The sequence below is a fragment of the Talpa europaea genome (genome assembly GCF_964194135.1).
Source record: "Talpa europaea genome assembly, chromosome: 9".
Lineage (NCBI taxonomy): Eukaryota > Metazoa > Chordata > Mammalia > Eulipotyphla > Talpidae > Talpa > Talpa europaea.
Window position 1 is genome coordinate 107,467,089 of NC_140076.1, and position 13,618 is coordinate 107,480,706.

The window sequence follows — 13,618 nt, forward strand, 5'->3', positions numbered from 1 at the left end:
AGAGATAGCAAGGTAAAAGCTTTTGACGAATGTTTGCTCAGTTGATTGGTAGACTAAAAATTAGAAGAATTTTAGCACTGCATGCTTAATTTCTTTCCAGGCTCTGCCACTTACTATCTCTTAACCTAGAAAAGGTTATTTAACCTAGATGACTAAATTTCCTCATCTATAGTACGGTGGTAATAGTTCCTACCTCCTGGAGTAGGTGTGAAGATTGAAAGTCAAAATGTAATGTGCTGATTAATAGTAACTGCAGTGCTTGGCTTATAGTCCATGCTCATTATCATTATTATATTAATTTTAAGACCTGTGTTAGTCATACCTAATAGCCTCCGGATTTCTCCCAAAATCAATTGTGTATGTTTGAGAGGAAGAGGTTATTTACTCCAAGAGTATAACTAAATGAAGAGAGGGGACTCTCCTAATAATTCTTCTGTTTCCAAAGAGTGTAACAATGGGCTGCCCCTTAAATTTGAGACCTAAATTTTAGTTTCTCTTAGAGGATTTGTTCTATTTTAGCCTTTGGCTATTTTGCTATTTTAACTCAATGTCAGGGGTTGGGGTTGTTTTTAATTTTCTCAGATAATATAAAGATCCAGATGTCATTCATTTGGTAGGTAATACTGTTTAAATCAGTATAGCTCAAAAAATAAATGCTTAGACTTTGTATTTAACACCTGAATTTAAAATATTCAGTCATCACTCAGCTATCACCTTGATGTATTTAATATTAATTTAATCTATCTCTGCCCCGTTTTAATCAGAAATAGAAAGTAAAATATAGGGAAGTGGTTTGTTGAATTTCTAGGCCAATCTTCATTTCAGTACTTCATCCTACACTTGGTTTTCCTGGTAGTGCCATGCTCTAGTTTTGCATAAGTTCTCCAGAACTTAGTGTCCATTTACAAATAATTGAAAGTCTGGAGTTTGTTGAAATCTAATCCTTGAATAGTATTTCATACACTTTTAATGAATGACTTTTTAAGCAAAATGCTTCTTTTTAAATAATAGTTCGCAAGTCATATTGTACAAATCAGGGCTTCTTTGACACTGAATTTAGTGCATATTCTGTGTTGACCAAGGTAGTAGCCAATCCAAATTACAACACAGTTATATTTACTATGTATAATTAAACAAAAAAAAAGTTTACAAATTAATTGCAAATATAATCTTTGAAATGCAAATCACATATTAAAGTAGAGTAAGCTGTCCTAATGCCTGATAATAAGGAAGAAAGAAAAAATTCTGGAAAAAATTTATTAACAGTTTCAAAGAAGGTCAGTTAGGTCCCTTCAATTAAAGCTGACTCTTGCAGGAATTAAGCCAAATGCATTTGTTAGGTAGCTCTCTGAACACTGAGAAATAAAAACGAAAGTTTCAAAATAGTCAGAAATCTTCTTCATAGTTAGCCAGCTTTAGTTTTTATATGTGCTGCCAAAGCAAACACAAGCCTACTTAAGTTTGGAATCACGCCCGCATAATCATTTTTAAAAGCTGTGCTTCTGATGTAGTAACTGCCCTGAGCAGGAACTTTCTGAGCTGCCTCTCTTAGGTGATGAAGGAGCCTGAGGCCCTCAGTCTAACTAGCAAGAGTCTCTGTTCTCTGTTTTAGAAATTAAAGTTACTGCTAGTCATTAGGACACCTTGATCTCTTTACCTCTAAATCTATAGGAAGGAGGAAGAGAGGGGACTCTCCAGTAGGATGGAGTGTTAGGTCCAAGGAATCTGTCTTGTGTGGTAAAGCTTATTTTGACTGTGGACTGAAGAGTCTCCCTGTCAAAAGAGTGGGAGAGTAGTTCCCACAAATGGTTTGCTTCTTTCCATTTTCTTCCGTGACAGTCATCAGAACATTGTTTGTTGCTGGCTTGTTATAGTTATTTAAATGTGAACGGATCAAAATATTCATTATGGATTGTCCACAGCAGTTGGGGAAGTTCTTTTTCCCTTTTGGCACCCGATACTAAAATACAGTAGAAATAGGAAGTTACTTAAGTCAAAATATTGAAATACCTTCATGGTTACACAAAAATTGTTTAATACTGTTTCCTTTGCCCCCTCTGAAATTTTGAGGCTATGGAAATCAAATGCTATCGATTTGTTTTCCCACACCTTATTAAAAAATCACTCTGGTATTTTGGGTGCTCTTCTACCACATATCTCTAGTGTCCATGGGAGCTTGTTTTTAGCGTAGTTTGGAGGTTGGTTTTCTTGTTTGTTTTTTGTTTTGAGAAATAGTCCCAACACTTGGGAATATTTTGAAGATAATAAAAGGGAAATGACTGCAGAAATTCTCAATTCCAGCTTTTATGTAATATTGTCCCTTATATCAATAGAACCATTTCTCTCTGGCAGAGCCAAAAAGAATAAAGTGAGCCCCCCCCCCCCCAATATGTGTTCCAGTAAATCCAGCCCAGACTGAGAGACTTCTTGTTGAAAAGGTGGAAAATGTAATGTCATGTAACCAGCTCTTTTCTAAACAAAATCATTAACTCTTGTTCATTGTTAATCACTTCTGCCATCTGTCTGTCCCTCCTGGTATTTCCTTTCTGTGGGATGGCTTCTATCCACCCTTTTCCACTGATAGTGGAGATTAAAGCCATACCTTCGGAGTGGTAATAGGCACTTTTGTGATTCAGAGCTGGAGGGTCTCCTCCTGGAGTACTTTCTTCTAAATCAGATAAGCAAACAGGAAAAAACAGTCCTAACTAACTACCAACTGGTAAGTAAGTTTTCCCTGGCCCTCCCTCTGAACTTTAAGGCATTGTTGATCTAAACACAATGACAATATCTGAATGGTTTAGAATATTGTATCTTTCATATTTTCCAATAGGCAAATCCATAACACTTCCCTAGGAATCCCAGCTTGGGGTTTGGTGAAAATCTGTCTCATGTTTCCTTTTACATTCATCCAAGGTACAAAGATTAACTGCATGAGGTTCCCTCCATTTTTATTTTGTAATTCTATACTTCTGGCCCTTCCCCTCCCAAAAGGCTACTTCATATATCCAGCAAAATGTTGTAAGATGTCTACCCTCCTCCACCCAAGACAGAGTCGATCATCTTTGACACCTGCTTAGTCTCCTGAATCTGCTACTGAGTGTAATTCCCCTTATTGGCAACACCACCCACCAGGTCAGCGCTACAGATTCTTTTTAGCCTAATTCAGTCCAATTTTTTTCCTAATAAATGTGTGTAGCAAGATAATTACATCACTATTTGTTTGCAGCTTAATAAGCTTCTGTTTAAAAAAACATTCTCGAGCAAACAAAGTTCAATCAGTATTTTTCAATTGTGAGAAATTGGTTTCAGCCTCGTTATTTATAATGCGCATGAGAGCTTCCTTAAGCTCACAGTTTAGATTGTCTGCTTTAAGTATCAATTTTAGAAATGGGGACTCTATTCTGCTCTGGGAATTGAACCCCTTTGCTGCCGTTGATATCTATTTTTCTGAGACTACTTACTTTTTAAAAAATTTGCCTTCTTTTATAGCTAAATTGTTTACTTTGTTTAGAAACTAACATCATAAAAAAGGTATGCAGTGAATAGTCTCCCTCTCATCCTCACCCCTCAGCTGACCAGTTCCCACACTGTCCTCTCCATAGATAACCATTGTTCTTAGTTCCTGGTGTATCCTTCCAGAAATTTGTTATGTAATTCTTGGCAAAAATAAAAGTAGAATATTATTTTTCTTTTTTAACCAAAAAGTAGCATATATAACTTCTCCAACTTTTTTTCACCCAATAAATCTTTGCTGTTGTTCTGTATCACTATGTAGGAAACTGCCCTACTCTTAAAAACTACTATTCCAGTATATGAAAGTACCATAATTCCTATATCCAACCCCCTCATTGAAAGATATGTTTAAAATTTTGCTATTGTAACAGATGCTGTAATGGATAACCTTGCACAAATATTTTGTACAATCATATCTGTAGGATATCAAAATCTGTAGGATTTTGAGTTCTCAAAACTAAAAGATACTTGTATCCAATAATCTGAGAATGCCAGTCTCGAGATTATTACAAAGTGCTAGCCAAAGGTAGGAAAGGAACACAGGTTTATGCTTTGCTCCTCAATCTTTTTGCCCATATTCTTTTTTCCAGACTCTCAGACTTCTAATATCTATACCCGCCGCCCCCCCCCCATTTTTTGCAACAGGTTTGTCTCTTCTTGACTATAGGGTCATTTTTAGCAACCTCAAACTAATTCTTGACTATTTTCAGTATCTTCTTTCAAGAACTCTTAGGGTAGTTGACCTAGTAAGTACAAGAATTTGCGAATTGGGTGAAAATTTTTTTCCACACCCATATCATGGAAGTTATTAAATGAATAATACCTAAGGTCAGAAAGTCTTACAAGGTCTCAATGATTTGTATTACTTGAATAAAAGCTCACCATTTCTTCCATTTGATACTACAAAGCACTTATTTCAGGATTTTATATTATATAATCCTCTACTTGATATTCAAAATTTAATGCATAGCCCCCCCCCTTTTTTTTTGGTGGGAAAGGTTAAGCTATAGTTTCAACCCAACGTCAATGAGTCAGAAATTTCCTTTGGAAAGGAGGGGTTTTTATTGCTCTGTGAAATTCATCAAATTAAATTAAAAAGCTCTGGATTTTATTTGGTTTTGCTCATAACAAATTTTTGACACCTCCTTTTCCCCTTTCCTCAATATTTGAGATTTTTTTCTATTGTGCATGATAGAGGAATGCTGCTAAGCTTGCAAGTAATTAACTTGATATTGTTTTGAGTAACTCTGCTTTTTTGGCTTTTTGTACCTAATCAGAATTGATGTGACTGAAGTGCAAATCTTCATAATAATCATGCATTTGCTGGCAGTGATTGGAGGACCACCTTTTTGGCAATCTATGGTAATTTTGTTCAAATTGTGTATCCCATATACTGCATGTTGTCCTTTGCTTGTGTTTTCTAATATAGGATAATCCAATTAACGGTTGGTATAAGCAAATTATATTCTTTCCTGAAAAAGAAAAGTCACAACAACAGTAGAACACAGATTTTTCCTTTAGGGCATGGTGAATTTTACTACTCAGAATTATCCAGTACATTAGATCCATTCCAGGGCTATTATTTTTGAATCATTATTTGTCATTCTGTTTTACAGCTTAGGAAACAGCAGGTAGGTAGTGTAGCACGTTAACCAAAGACAAGATTAAGTCAGACCTTTTGCTCTCATTCAGAACTACGTGAGTTTACAGTTTTTCTGTCCTTTGCAATACTCAACAGCAAATTTGGGATTTTCCCTTACCTAATTCACTTTATGATGGTAAATTAGATACTTAAGGAAGTGTAATGGACACACTTCCCTAAGTATTTACTATCATAAAGTGTTTAATATCTTTTGTTCAGAGGATAGGATTGTGTGGAGGACATTAATGAAAGAATACAAATAATCTATAGACAATCAGGAAAATTCTGTGTACAATATTTGACTCATATCTTTCCTACACATTAATCTCAAAAACCAATAAAATCTCCAGTGAAATCTGAGCTCTTTAGATATGTACCTGTATAGACAGAATTTATAGATATTTATCTAGAGTTAGACATAAAGAGTTCTATTACTTTTGTTTTCCAAATAGTTTAAAAAGTTATTTATATATCTAACTTTTACATATATAAAAATAACTGTATTTTTTGAAATAAATTAGTTGTAGAAAAAGGTTTTCTTTTTCTGAAAGTAGATCATAAAGCCTGAAATTTTTTATATATCTCAACTATATTTTCATAAACTGTGTTTTATACACAAATCTCTACCTTTTATAAATTACTTCGATTATCTGAAATATATATAAATTACCTACAGAGTTTCAACATGCCAATAACCAAAAAAAAACTGGAGCTTCAGGCTTGATCAGCAAGAGGCAAGTCAGCATCAGGTATATGTGCCTAATTATCCTTCTCAGTATGGAAAAGGGTAAGGTTATTCCACGAGAAGTGATACACATATCCTTAATCTCTACGTGCTGTCTGGCAGTAGAGATGCTTCGGGTATACTTGTTACCTTGTTTTTACCAGGAATTACGTACATAACCTGTACATGCAGATAACATGTACTTAACAGAGCCCTTAAAAAGGATCAAATGTTTTGTCTTTTCTGGTACATAAAGCAATTTTTTGTTGTTGTTGTTATGTTTCAAAAAGTATTCTGAGTACTTCTCAGATCAGAGACTAACACAGAGTGCGTAGGCCTGGCAGTCCCACACCAGGCCCAGTGAGGTTAGATTATACAGCACAAGGACAGACTCCTTGCCCTTGACATAGCCTTAGTAGCATTGCTGCTCTTCCTGTCACCATCATTAAACTAAAGTGCAGGAGTTGACTTCTCTGGTGATCATTCTTTGAGCAAGTCCCACAATTGGCTCAGGTGAATTGTGTTTATTTATTTTCACTTGACTCTATGGCTTCATTGTTATTTGATTTACATCCTGTCAGTTCAGGGAAGAGCACTACATGAGATGTGCACAGCTGACTGTGTGCCAGAATGATACATAGGGCCAGAGTTGAAACTTTCATCTTTTGAGGTCAAAGCCACAAAATGGAAATTGATTTCCAGTTTCTCACTGAAAGATTTTTACTGATACTTAGAAAGCAGTTTTATGGTAAAAAGCAGTGCAAATATCTTCAAAATGATTCCAGAAGATCAGCTGTTTTGCCAAGGTAAGTGACTTATAGCTAATATTAGTCACTTTCCTTTATGAATAGTTTTTATTTATGAATAGTTTTTTTTAAGGAAAGACATTCTCTTCATGTGGAAAAGTCAGTACATGGTTTATACGAGGCAAGAAATAAAGCAATACATTTTTTAGATGTTAATTCCCCCACAAAAATATTTCCTTTGGGGAATATCTTGGAACTATCTTCTGTCATATTACCTTAAAAAAAATTGAGAAAGACATCTCTTTGAAAGATACCCACATATAATCTTCTCAGTTACTTGCACTGATGTTTGAATATTTTAAATATAGTAGTTGAATAAATGTGTATTATAGCATGAAACACCTTCTGGAGTCCATTAAAGCAAATGATGAATGTTAAAACAGATGAATTAATTAGGTAGAGCTGAAGGCTTGCTATGTAGTGTAATTTATTTGTACATCATTTTTAAAATAAAAAGCTTAAGAAGTACACTTTTACCTAAATTCAGACACAGTGATTTTTCTTTAAACATTAGGTGGACTCTGTTATAATTGTCGTGTTGTATTTTGATAGAATTCACTTGTATTGAAAAGTATTTATAAGCAGGCTTTTCACATTCTTTGAAAGAACATTAATACCTAATCTCAAAATGTTTCTATTTTCTGCTGAAATTTACAAAGCTTATAGGGACATTTTATTATGCTCAAAATAAAACTAGTCTGTTTAGTGACTGGTCTTCTGCATTAGTCCAAACTATTAGAACAAAATCTGCCTGTTATAAATCTGGTAAATCTGACAGTTTAAGGTTTTATTTTTCCCATCATTAAATGAATTACGTTACATTAACATCATTTGGATGCATAATATCCTGGCATGAATCCAGAGGAGTGTCCCCTATCTCTAGGGCAGAGTCCATGAACCTTACGGGAGTTCTTCCTGTTCCCAGTCTCAAAGATTTCTGAGGTCTGGGCAGGCCTGAGACCCAGGTGCACAGCTTTCTGGCTGTTTCTACAAGGTGGGTGCACTTTTGCCACCTTGGATGAGGACAGAGAATAATTAGGAAAGACAGACTGTGCCCACCCTCCTTGATCTGGGATATGAGGTGAAAAAGTACTTTTAATGCTTTTTTATAAGTGGTTCAGTTGTTGCCACTTTTTAGGGGTCACCTGGTGAGTCTTGGGATTCTCTGATTCCAGCTATTTCTGCACTACCTCAGATTATTTTTGTAGTTGACTCACTCTTTCTACTTTTTCATGTGGGTGGCAGGAGTTGTGTTTTACAGTCTCTCAAGCAGCAATTCTGCATAGAGAGCAGAGAAAGAGAGAAGATCTTTATCCTTACTCAACAAGTGGATATCGAGCACCTGTAGAGTCCAGGGGTCTAGAGAGAACATAAAAATCAGTTCACAGAATATCCTGCACTCAGGAGCTAATGTTTTGGTGAATATGGCTTGTCCCTATGACAGAAGCAACCAGGGCCCCAGGAATATTTATGGCGCTCTGCTCTGAAGTCAGAAGCTCACTTATTTGGCTTGTGCTCCGAGTCATTTACTAACTTGCCTGCTTTTCTAGCGTTTCTGTTTACTCTTTCGTTTTTCAGCAGGCAACAGTTTCCATGATCCTAAAACATTTTCACGAAATTTTAAATACAGGTGTGGTGCTGTTCATTTTCAAATGTGGCACAGATTGCTGCCGCCCCAGAGTTGGCACTCATTCAGGGCCTAGGTCCGAGTCAGGGATGCCCCTCCAGTGGATTAATTCTTAGCTTCTTTTGAAATCTGAGCAAGTGTTGTATTTCTCCCTTGCCAGACAAGCTCTTTGTCTCTAGAGGGAAAGAAAACTAGCCCAAGCATTGAATTTCAGCCAGGTGCATCAGATTGAGATTGTAATAGCCCTAGTTTCTGAACTAGAGCAGAAAAATCTCTTGGCCTTGAAAGCAACCATGGTTTGAGTTTCCCTTTTGTTGAAAACAAGTTTTGAGTTGGGCTGTAGGAGTTGGGAAGGAAGATGACCATTTAGGATGCTTCATAAGACTCTGGGCTTGATTTTTTTTTTTTTAAGTTGACCAAGTTCATTTAAGAAAATTAAATGCTGCAACAGTACTACTTGAAATTTGAACAGTTGATTTCAACTGCTTTTTAGAGCTGCAGTTTTGCAAGAGATCATAGAGTTGTGTAAACAGAGTTCTTGAGAGTCTTAAAGAAACAGAGCAGCTAAACATTAAGGTCGAGATCTACCAATTTTACTGAGGTTTTTATACATACAAGAAAGTTAGGAAATGCCATATTTTCTATTTGATTTGAAAAGTGTAGGCAGATGGTAGCCCCCAAAAGTGTAAACAGCCCTAATAGAAATGCTTTTATTATGAGAACTCATTGTTTATTAAACCATTGTGGGCAAGTACATTTCTCTTTAAATGATGGACATTATACTTGCAAGGTTAGATACACGATCTTAAGCCACTTAGCACCCCCTTACTTTAGGTAAGTAAATGTATCCTTTCAGTACATTATAAAATATATTATTTACTTCTTCTAAAAGGCAAACTTATATATTGAAATTCTCTACACAATTGTAGAGGTGAGCCAACTTGCTTATGTTTTCCCCACACACACATATTGAACACTTTCTTAGCTGCCCTCTGCTTTTACTAGCTGTCTGTATCCTAACAATTTGGAGTCGGGAACTTTTCTGAGTGGAAGTTTTGTCTTTCATTTCTAGCTTACAGATTTTTAAAATCTTCTTGCAAATATTTCTAGTCTTTAATCAACACACTTTTTCTCTCATAACAATTAGTAACTACTGAGTTAGAGTTAGAGTTCAAAAGATGCACAAAGACAAAGACAGGGTATTCTTCTTTTATAAAACAGCCAGAAGAGCCTGGTTTAGTGTCACCAGCTCTGGGATACGTTAGATGAACTGCTAAAGCTCAGGACACAGATTAATGAGGGTGGATCAACATTGGTGTCAGAAGTGAGATTAATTTCTATGTAGCCTCATCTCTTGACACTTGTCATAAATCTTGTAGTGGGAAGAAGAGGGAAAATTTCTTTAATTAAGGCATTTACTAAGCTGATGCAAATGAAGACTATTTGGAACATGAATCAAATACTGATCTGTTTATTTTAATTCATATGGTTTTAATTATTCTTTCTCTCTACCCATTAAAGATTCCAGTGCTGAATATTCAAATGAAAATTTTTCCTGCACTTTGTACTGTGGCAGGGACCATATTTTCCTGTACAAATTACTTCCGTGTAATCTTCACAGGTGGTGTTGGAAAAAATGGATCAACAATAGCAGTAAGTTTTTCTTAAGACTGCCAACAACTGTTTGTGCTAGAGCTTGGTTTTGTGTTGTTTTGTTTTTTTATTTAGTGTATTCACCTAATTTAGAATTTGTGCATAGTCTTTTTTAAAAAGTGGTATCCTAAACTTAGTTGTTTTTAATACATGAGGACATTTATATGCTTGTATAGGCATTTTCAATACACTATAAATACAAATCTCATCGTATAACCCTCTAAAGTAAAACTCTTCACAGACACACACACACTTTTAAGGATTTATTTACTTATTTATACAAGAACCGAGGTACAGACCAGATGCGCAAGAGGGTGAGAGGATTCACCAGAGACAGAGCCGGAAACAGAACAGGCAGACTGATGAAATACACTGCTGAGGGGAGCAGCGGGCGAGACAGGAGAGGTCTGCCGTGCCATGTGGGACTCTTGCCGGCTGGCCGGGAATCGAACCGGCGCCACAGAGGCTGTGGACAGCTTCACAGCGCTCCGCTCAACCACTTGCGCCACCAGGGGAAGCCCACATACACACACTTTTATACACATTTTTATTAAAGTATGATCTGCTTTGTAAAACAAGCCTAACTTCTTTTTTGACATAGAAGAACTGGGATGTAGGCCAGAGTGGGGTGGGGTTGATATTCACCAGAGACAGAGTAGAGAGCAGAACAGATGGATTTTCTGAAATCCACTTTTAGGGTAAGCTGTGCCATGTGTGGGTCAGCTCCCTGGCCAGGGATCGAACCCAGGTCTTAGCAGTGAGAGTGTTTAGACTTAACACCTATGCCACCAAGGAGACCCCAAAACAAGCTTAACTTCTGAAATAAAATTCTCAGTTTGGGCCTGACCCATCCAGAGCTACTGACCTTCATTAATGGTTCTGGTATTCTGCTTCATAAAAACTGTTGGCTGCCAGGCACCAAGATGTTCTTTAAGGTTTAAGTCGAATTTTCTTTCAGCAGGTCTATGTCGTGTCTGATCGGTATTGAATGCCATTAATTCCTCTCTTCTTTACTCTGCTCAGGGAACAAGTGTCCTTTCGCCCTTCCTCCATATTGGATCAGTGATTACATTAGCTGCGATGATCTACAAGAAATCAGCAGTTCAGCTTTTTGAAAAGCATCCCTGTCTTTATATACTGACATTTGGTTTTGTATCTGCTAAAATCACTAATAAACTTGTGGTAAGCACCAAAAATTTTAATTTTTTCTATTTTTAACTCTTATCTTATTTTGGTTTTATGATCCTAGATTTTATTCTGTTACTTCCTAAGCAGTTCTAGAGTTGGCTTTCCTTCAGTTAAATCTCTTTACATCAACAAGAAAACTGTCTTTACCCTTCTGTGAAGCTACAACTTGAGGCTCCCAGAAGCTCCTTGAGCCTCTGCAACTCTTTTCCTTTCAATCCACAGTTTAATCTGGTCTTTAGCTTATCTGCACACTTCAGTCTTCACCTCCACGCTTCGATCAGGGCTCCGGTCTAACACAGCTTTGGTGGCCTTCGTTGACGGCATGTCCCTTTGGAGTCTAGTTCTCATACCCACTTGACGCTGCCAGTTGTTCAGTTTTGGAAATTCAGAAAGTACTTCTGGCTAATTCTTGAAACTTAGTGTTTGAGCTCAGAGCTAATTTACTGTGTACCACATAATCACATAATATAAAAACGCTGACCTATGGACTCTTCACCCCCAGGTGGCACACATGACGAAAAGTGAGATGCATCTGCATGACACAGCGTTCATAGGCCCAGCACTTTTGTTTCTGGACCAATATTTTAACAGCTTTATTGATGAATACATTGTGCTTTGGATTGCCTTGGTAAGTGTTGTACTTTGTCCTCTTTCATGATTTGTCGGCAACTTGTATTCCCGTTTCAGTGGGCCAGTCCCAAGCAGCACATCACGTAATGATCTGAAGTACCAGAAAACACACCGATGGGACTCTGTGAGAGTTCCTCGTGGCTTTGTCTTTGACACGTTTGGCCTTATTCTTACCAGTTCTGCCTTCACCGGAGCTCATAATTTCAGATTTCTGACTAATACAGCTGGAGCTGACTACACCATATGGGCCAGTGTAGCTCATAGCCTGCATTGTTTAGTGCTGCTTTCACCTCTAGTGGCAGAGTTGAGCAGTTTGCCAATGACAATTTGGCTCTCCAAGCCTAACCTATTTACTGTCTTTTGTTTGCTGATCATTTGTGTAAATAAAAAGATTTGTGAGGAAACTGCATTACTGAATTGTATGGAATTGAAGGGGAATGTGAAGAGAGGAGAAGAAAGTCAGAAGCCGCACTCTTTACTTCAAGAAGTTTAGGGAAGCCCTGAGCGGGTCCTGAGAATCTAATGGTCTCTTTTCTTTCCAGGTTTTCTCTTTCTTTGATTTGATCCGCTACTGTGTCAGTGTTTGCAATCAGATTGCGTCTCACCTGCACATACATGTCTTCAGAATCAAGGTCTCTGCAGCTCATTCTAATCACCATTAATGATGTAATTGGTGTCATGTAGGAAAGTCACGTTTTCTGCTGGGAAGAATCTGAACATATTAAGGAGGATGGCGTGGATAAGAACAAATATAATTTATAATAATCAATGTTGTGTAACTTTTCTTCTTTGTTATTGGTAACACTCCTTAACTATCCTGTGTGAGAATGGGAGTTTCAAGTCCCATCCTATAAATCGTACATGGTGTTGTACAGGGGTTGGCCCGGGAAGCATGCAGGAAAAAATGCCATGAGTTTATAATTATTCTGGATTCAGAAGAAAATTGTCATGGGGAGCAGATCCCCAATGGTGGAGATTTCTAATGTAAAATATCTGCAGGCCAACAGATGGTTGCTTTATAATTTTAACAAATCATCTTTCAGTGACATCCTTATTTAGTGTCTTCTCAAGCTTTCTTTACTAAGGAGCTCAGCTGTGGCACTGTTGTATCCCACTAGCTTGTGAGATGGAACTAGTGATAAAGACCTTGAATTTTGGATCGAAAGGTTTCTTATCTTTACATTGTTGAAGAAGTCTTTTTTCCTTTTTTTTTTTTTTTTTTTTTTTTTTTTTTTTTTATTGCTCAAGAAATGGTATCTCTCGTGGGCTTGGGAAATCCTCTTAGCATGCAGAATAATGTGGTAATTTTGTCGATTCATTTTATTTTTTTAAATAAATATATGATCTGAAAGCCAGACTTTTTCTCAGTTTCATTCATTGGCTGACTAAATTTCAATGTCATTTTCTAAAATCCAAGTGAATTTTCTGTTCTCTAACAAATAAATTAGGTCAGCTGCTTTGTCATTTTGTGTCCTGTGACCTTTGTATAAACTATTTAATTTGAAACAGAACTTTGTTCCCTTTCCCTCTAGATAGATTTTTCATCGTAGTTGCCACTGTTGAGAATTACAAGTCTTCTGGGACTTTGTAAGCTCTCCTGGACATTTCAGTAATTGCCTGAATCTATATTGCAATTTTGCACACTCCTTTTCTGGCTACTCAGTATTTTTACTACAATTTGAAATCAGAACCAGGAGTCCTCAGTAACTGTAAACCAGATCACTTTCCATTGCATAAAGGTAGTTCAATTGTGTGACTAAAGAGAGGGAGACAGCAGAAAAGCTTCAACCATTGGCCACAATGAAGCATTTTAGTGATTTTTATTTAGACCCTGT

General features: G+C 36.8%; 1 protein-coding gene across 2 annotated transcripts in view; it reads left to right on the forward strand.

Annotated features, from left to right (window-relative positions):
* The window catches only part of CEPT1 (choline/ethanolamine phosphotransferase 1), a gene marked incomplete at both ends in the record, with an annotated part of 28,055 nt that extends 15,610 nt beyond the window's left edge, over window positions 1-12,445 (forward strand). The window contains 5 exons of one of the 2 annotated variants that reach the window (XM_084243266.1): window positions 4,791-4,875; window positions 9,834-9,965; window positions 10,989-11,147; window positions 11,656-11,781; window positions 12,326-12,445. In XM_084243266.1, the coding sequence (XP_084099392.1) occupies window positions 4,791-4,875; window positions 9,834-9,965; window positions 10,989-11,147; window positions 11,656-11,781; window positions 12,326-12,445 (622 nt within the window). The remainder of the gene's footprint in view (window positions 1-4,790; window positions 4,876-9,833; window positions 9,966-10,988; window positions 11,148-11,655; window positions 11,782-12,325) is intronic. The other variant, XM_084243267.1, reaches the window with a different exon arrangement.
* Window positions 12,446-13,618: the final 1,173 nt, after the last annotated feature.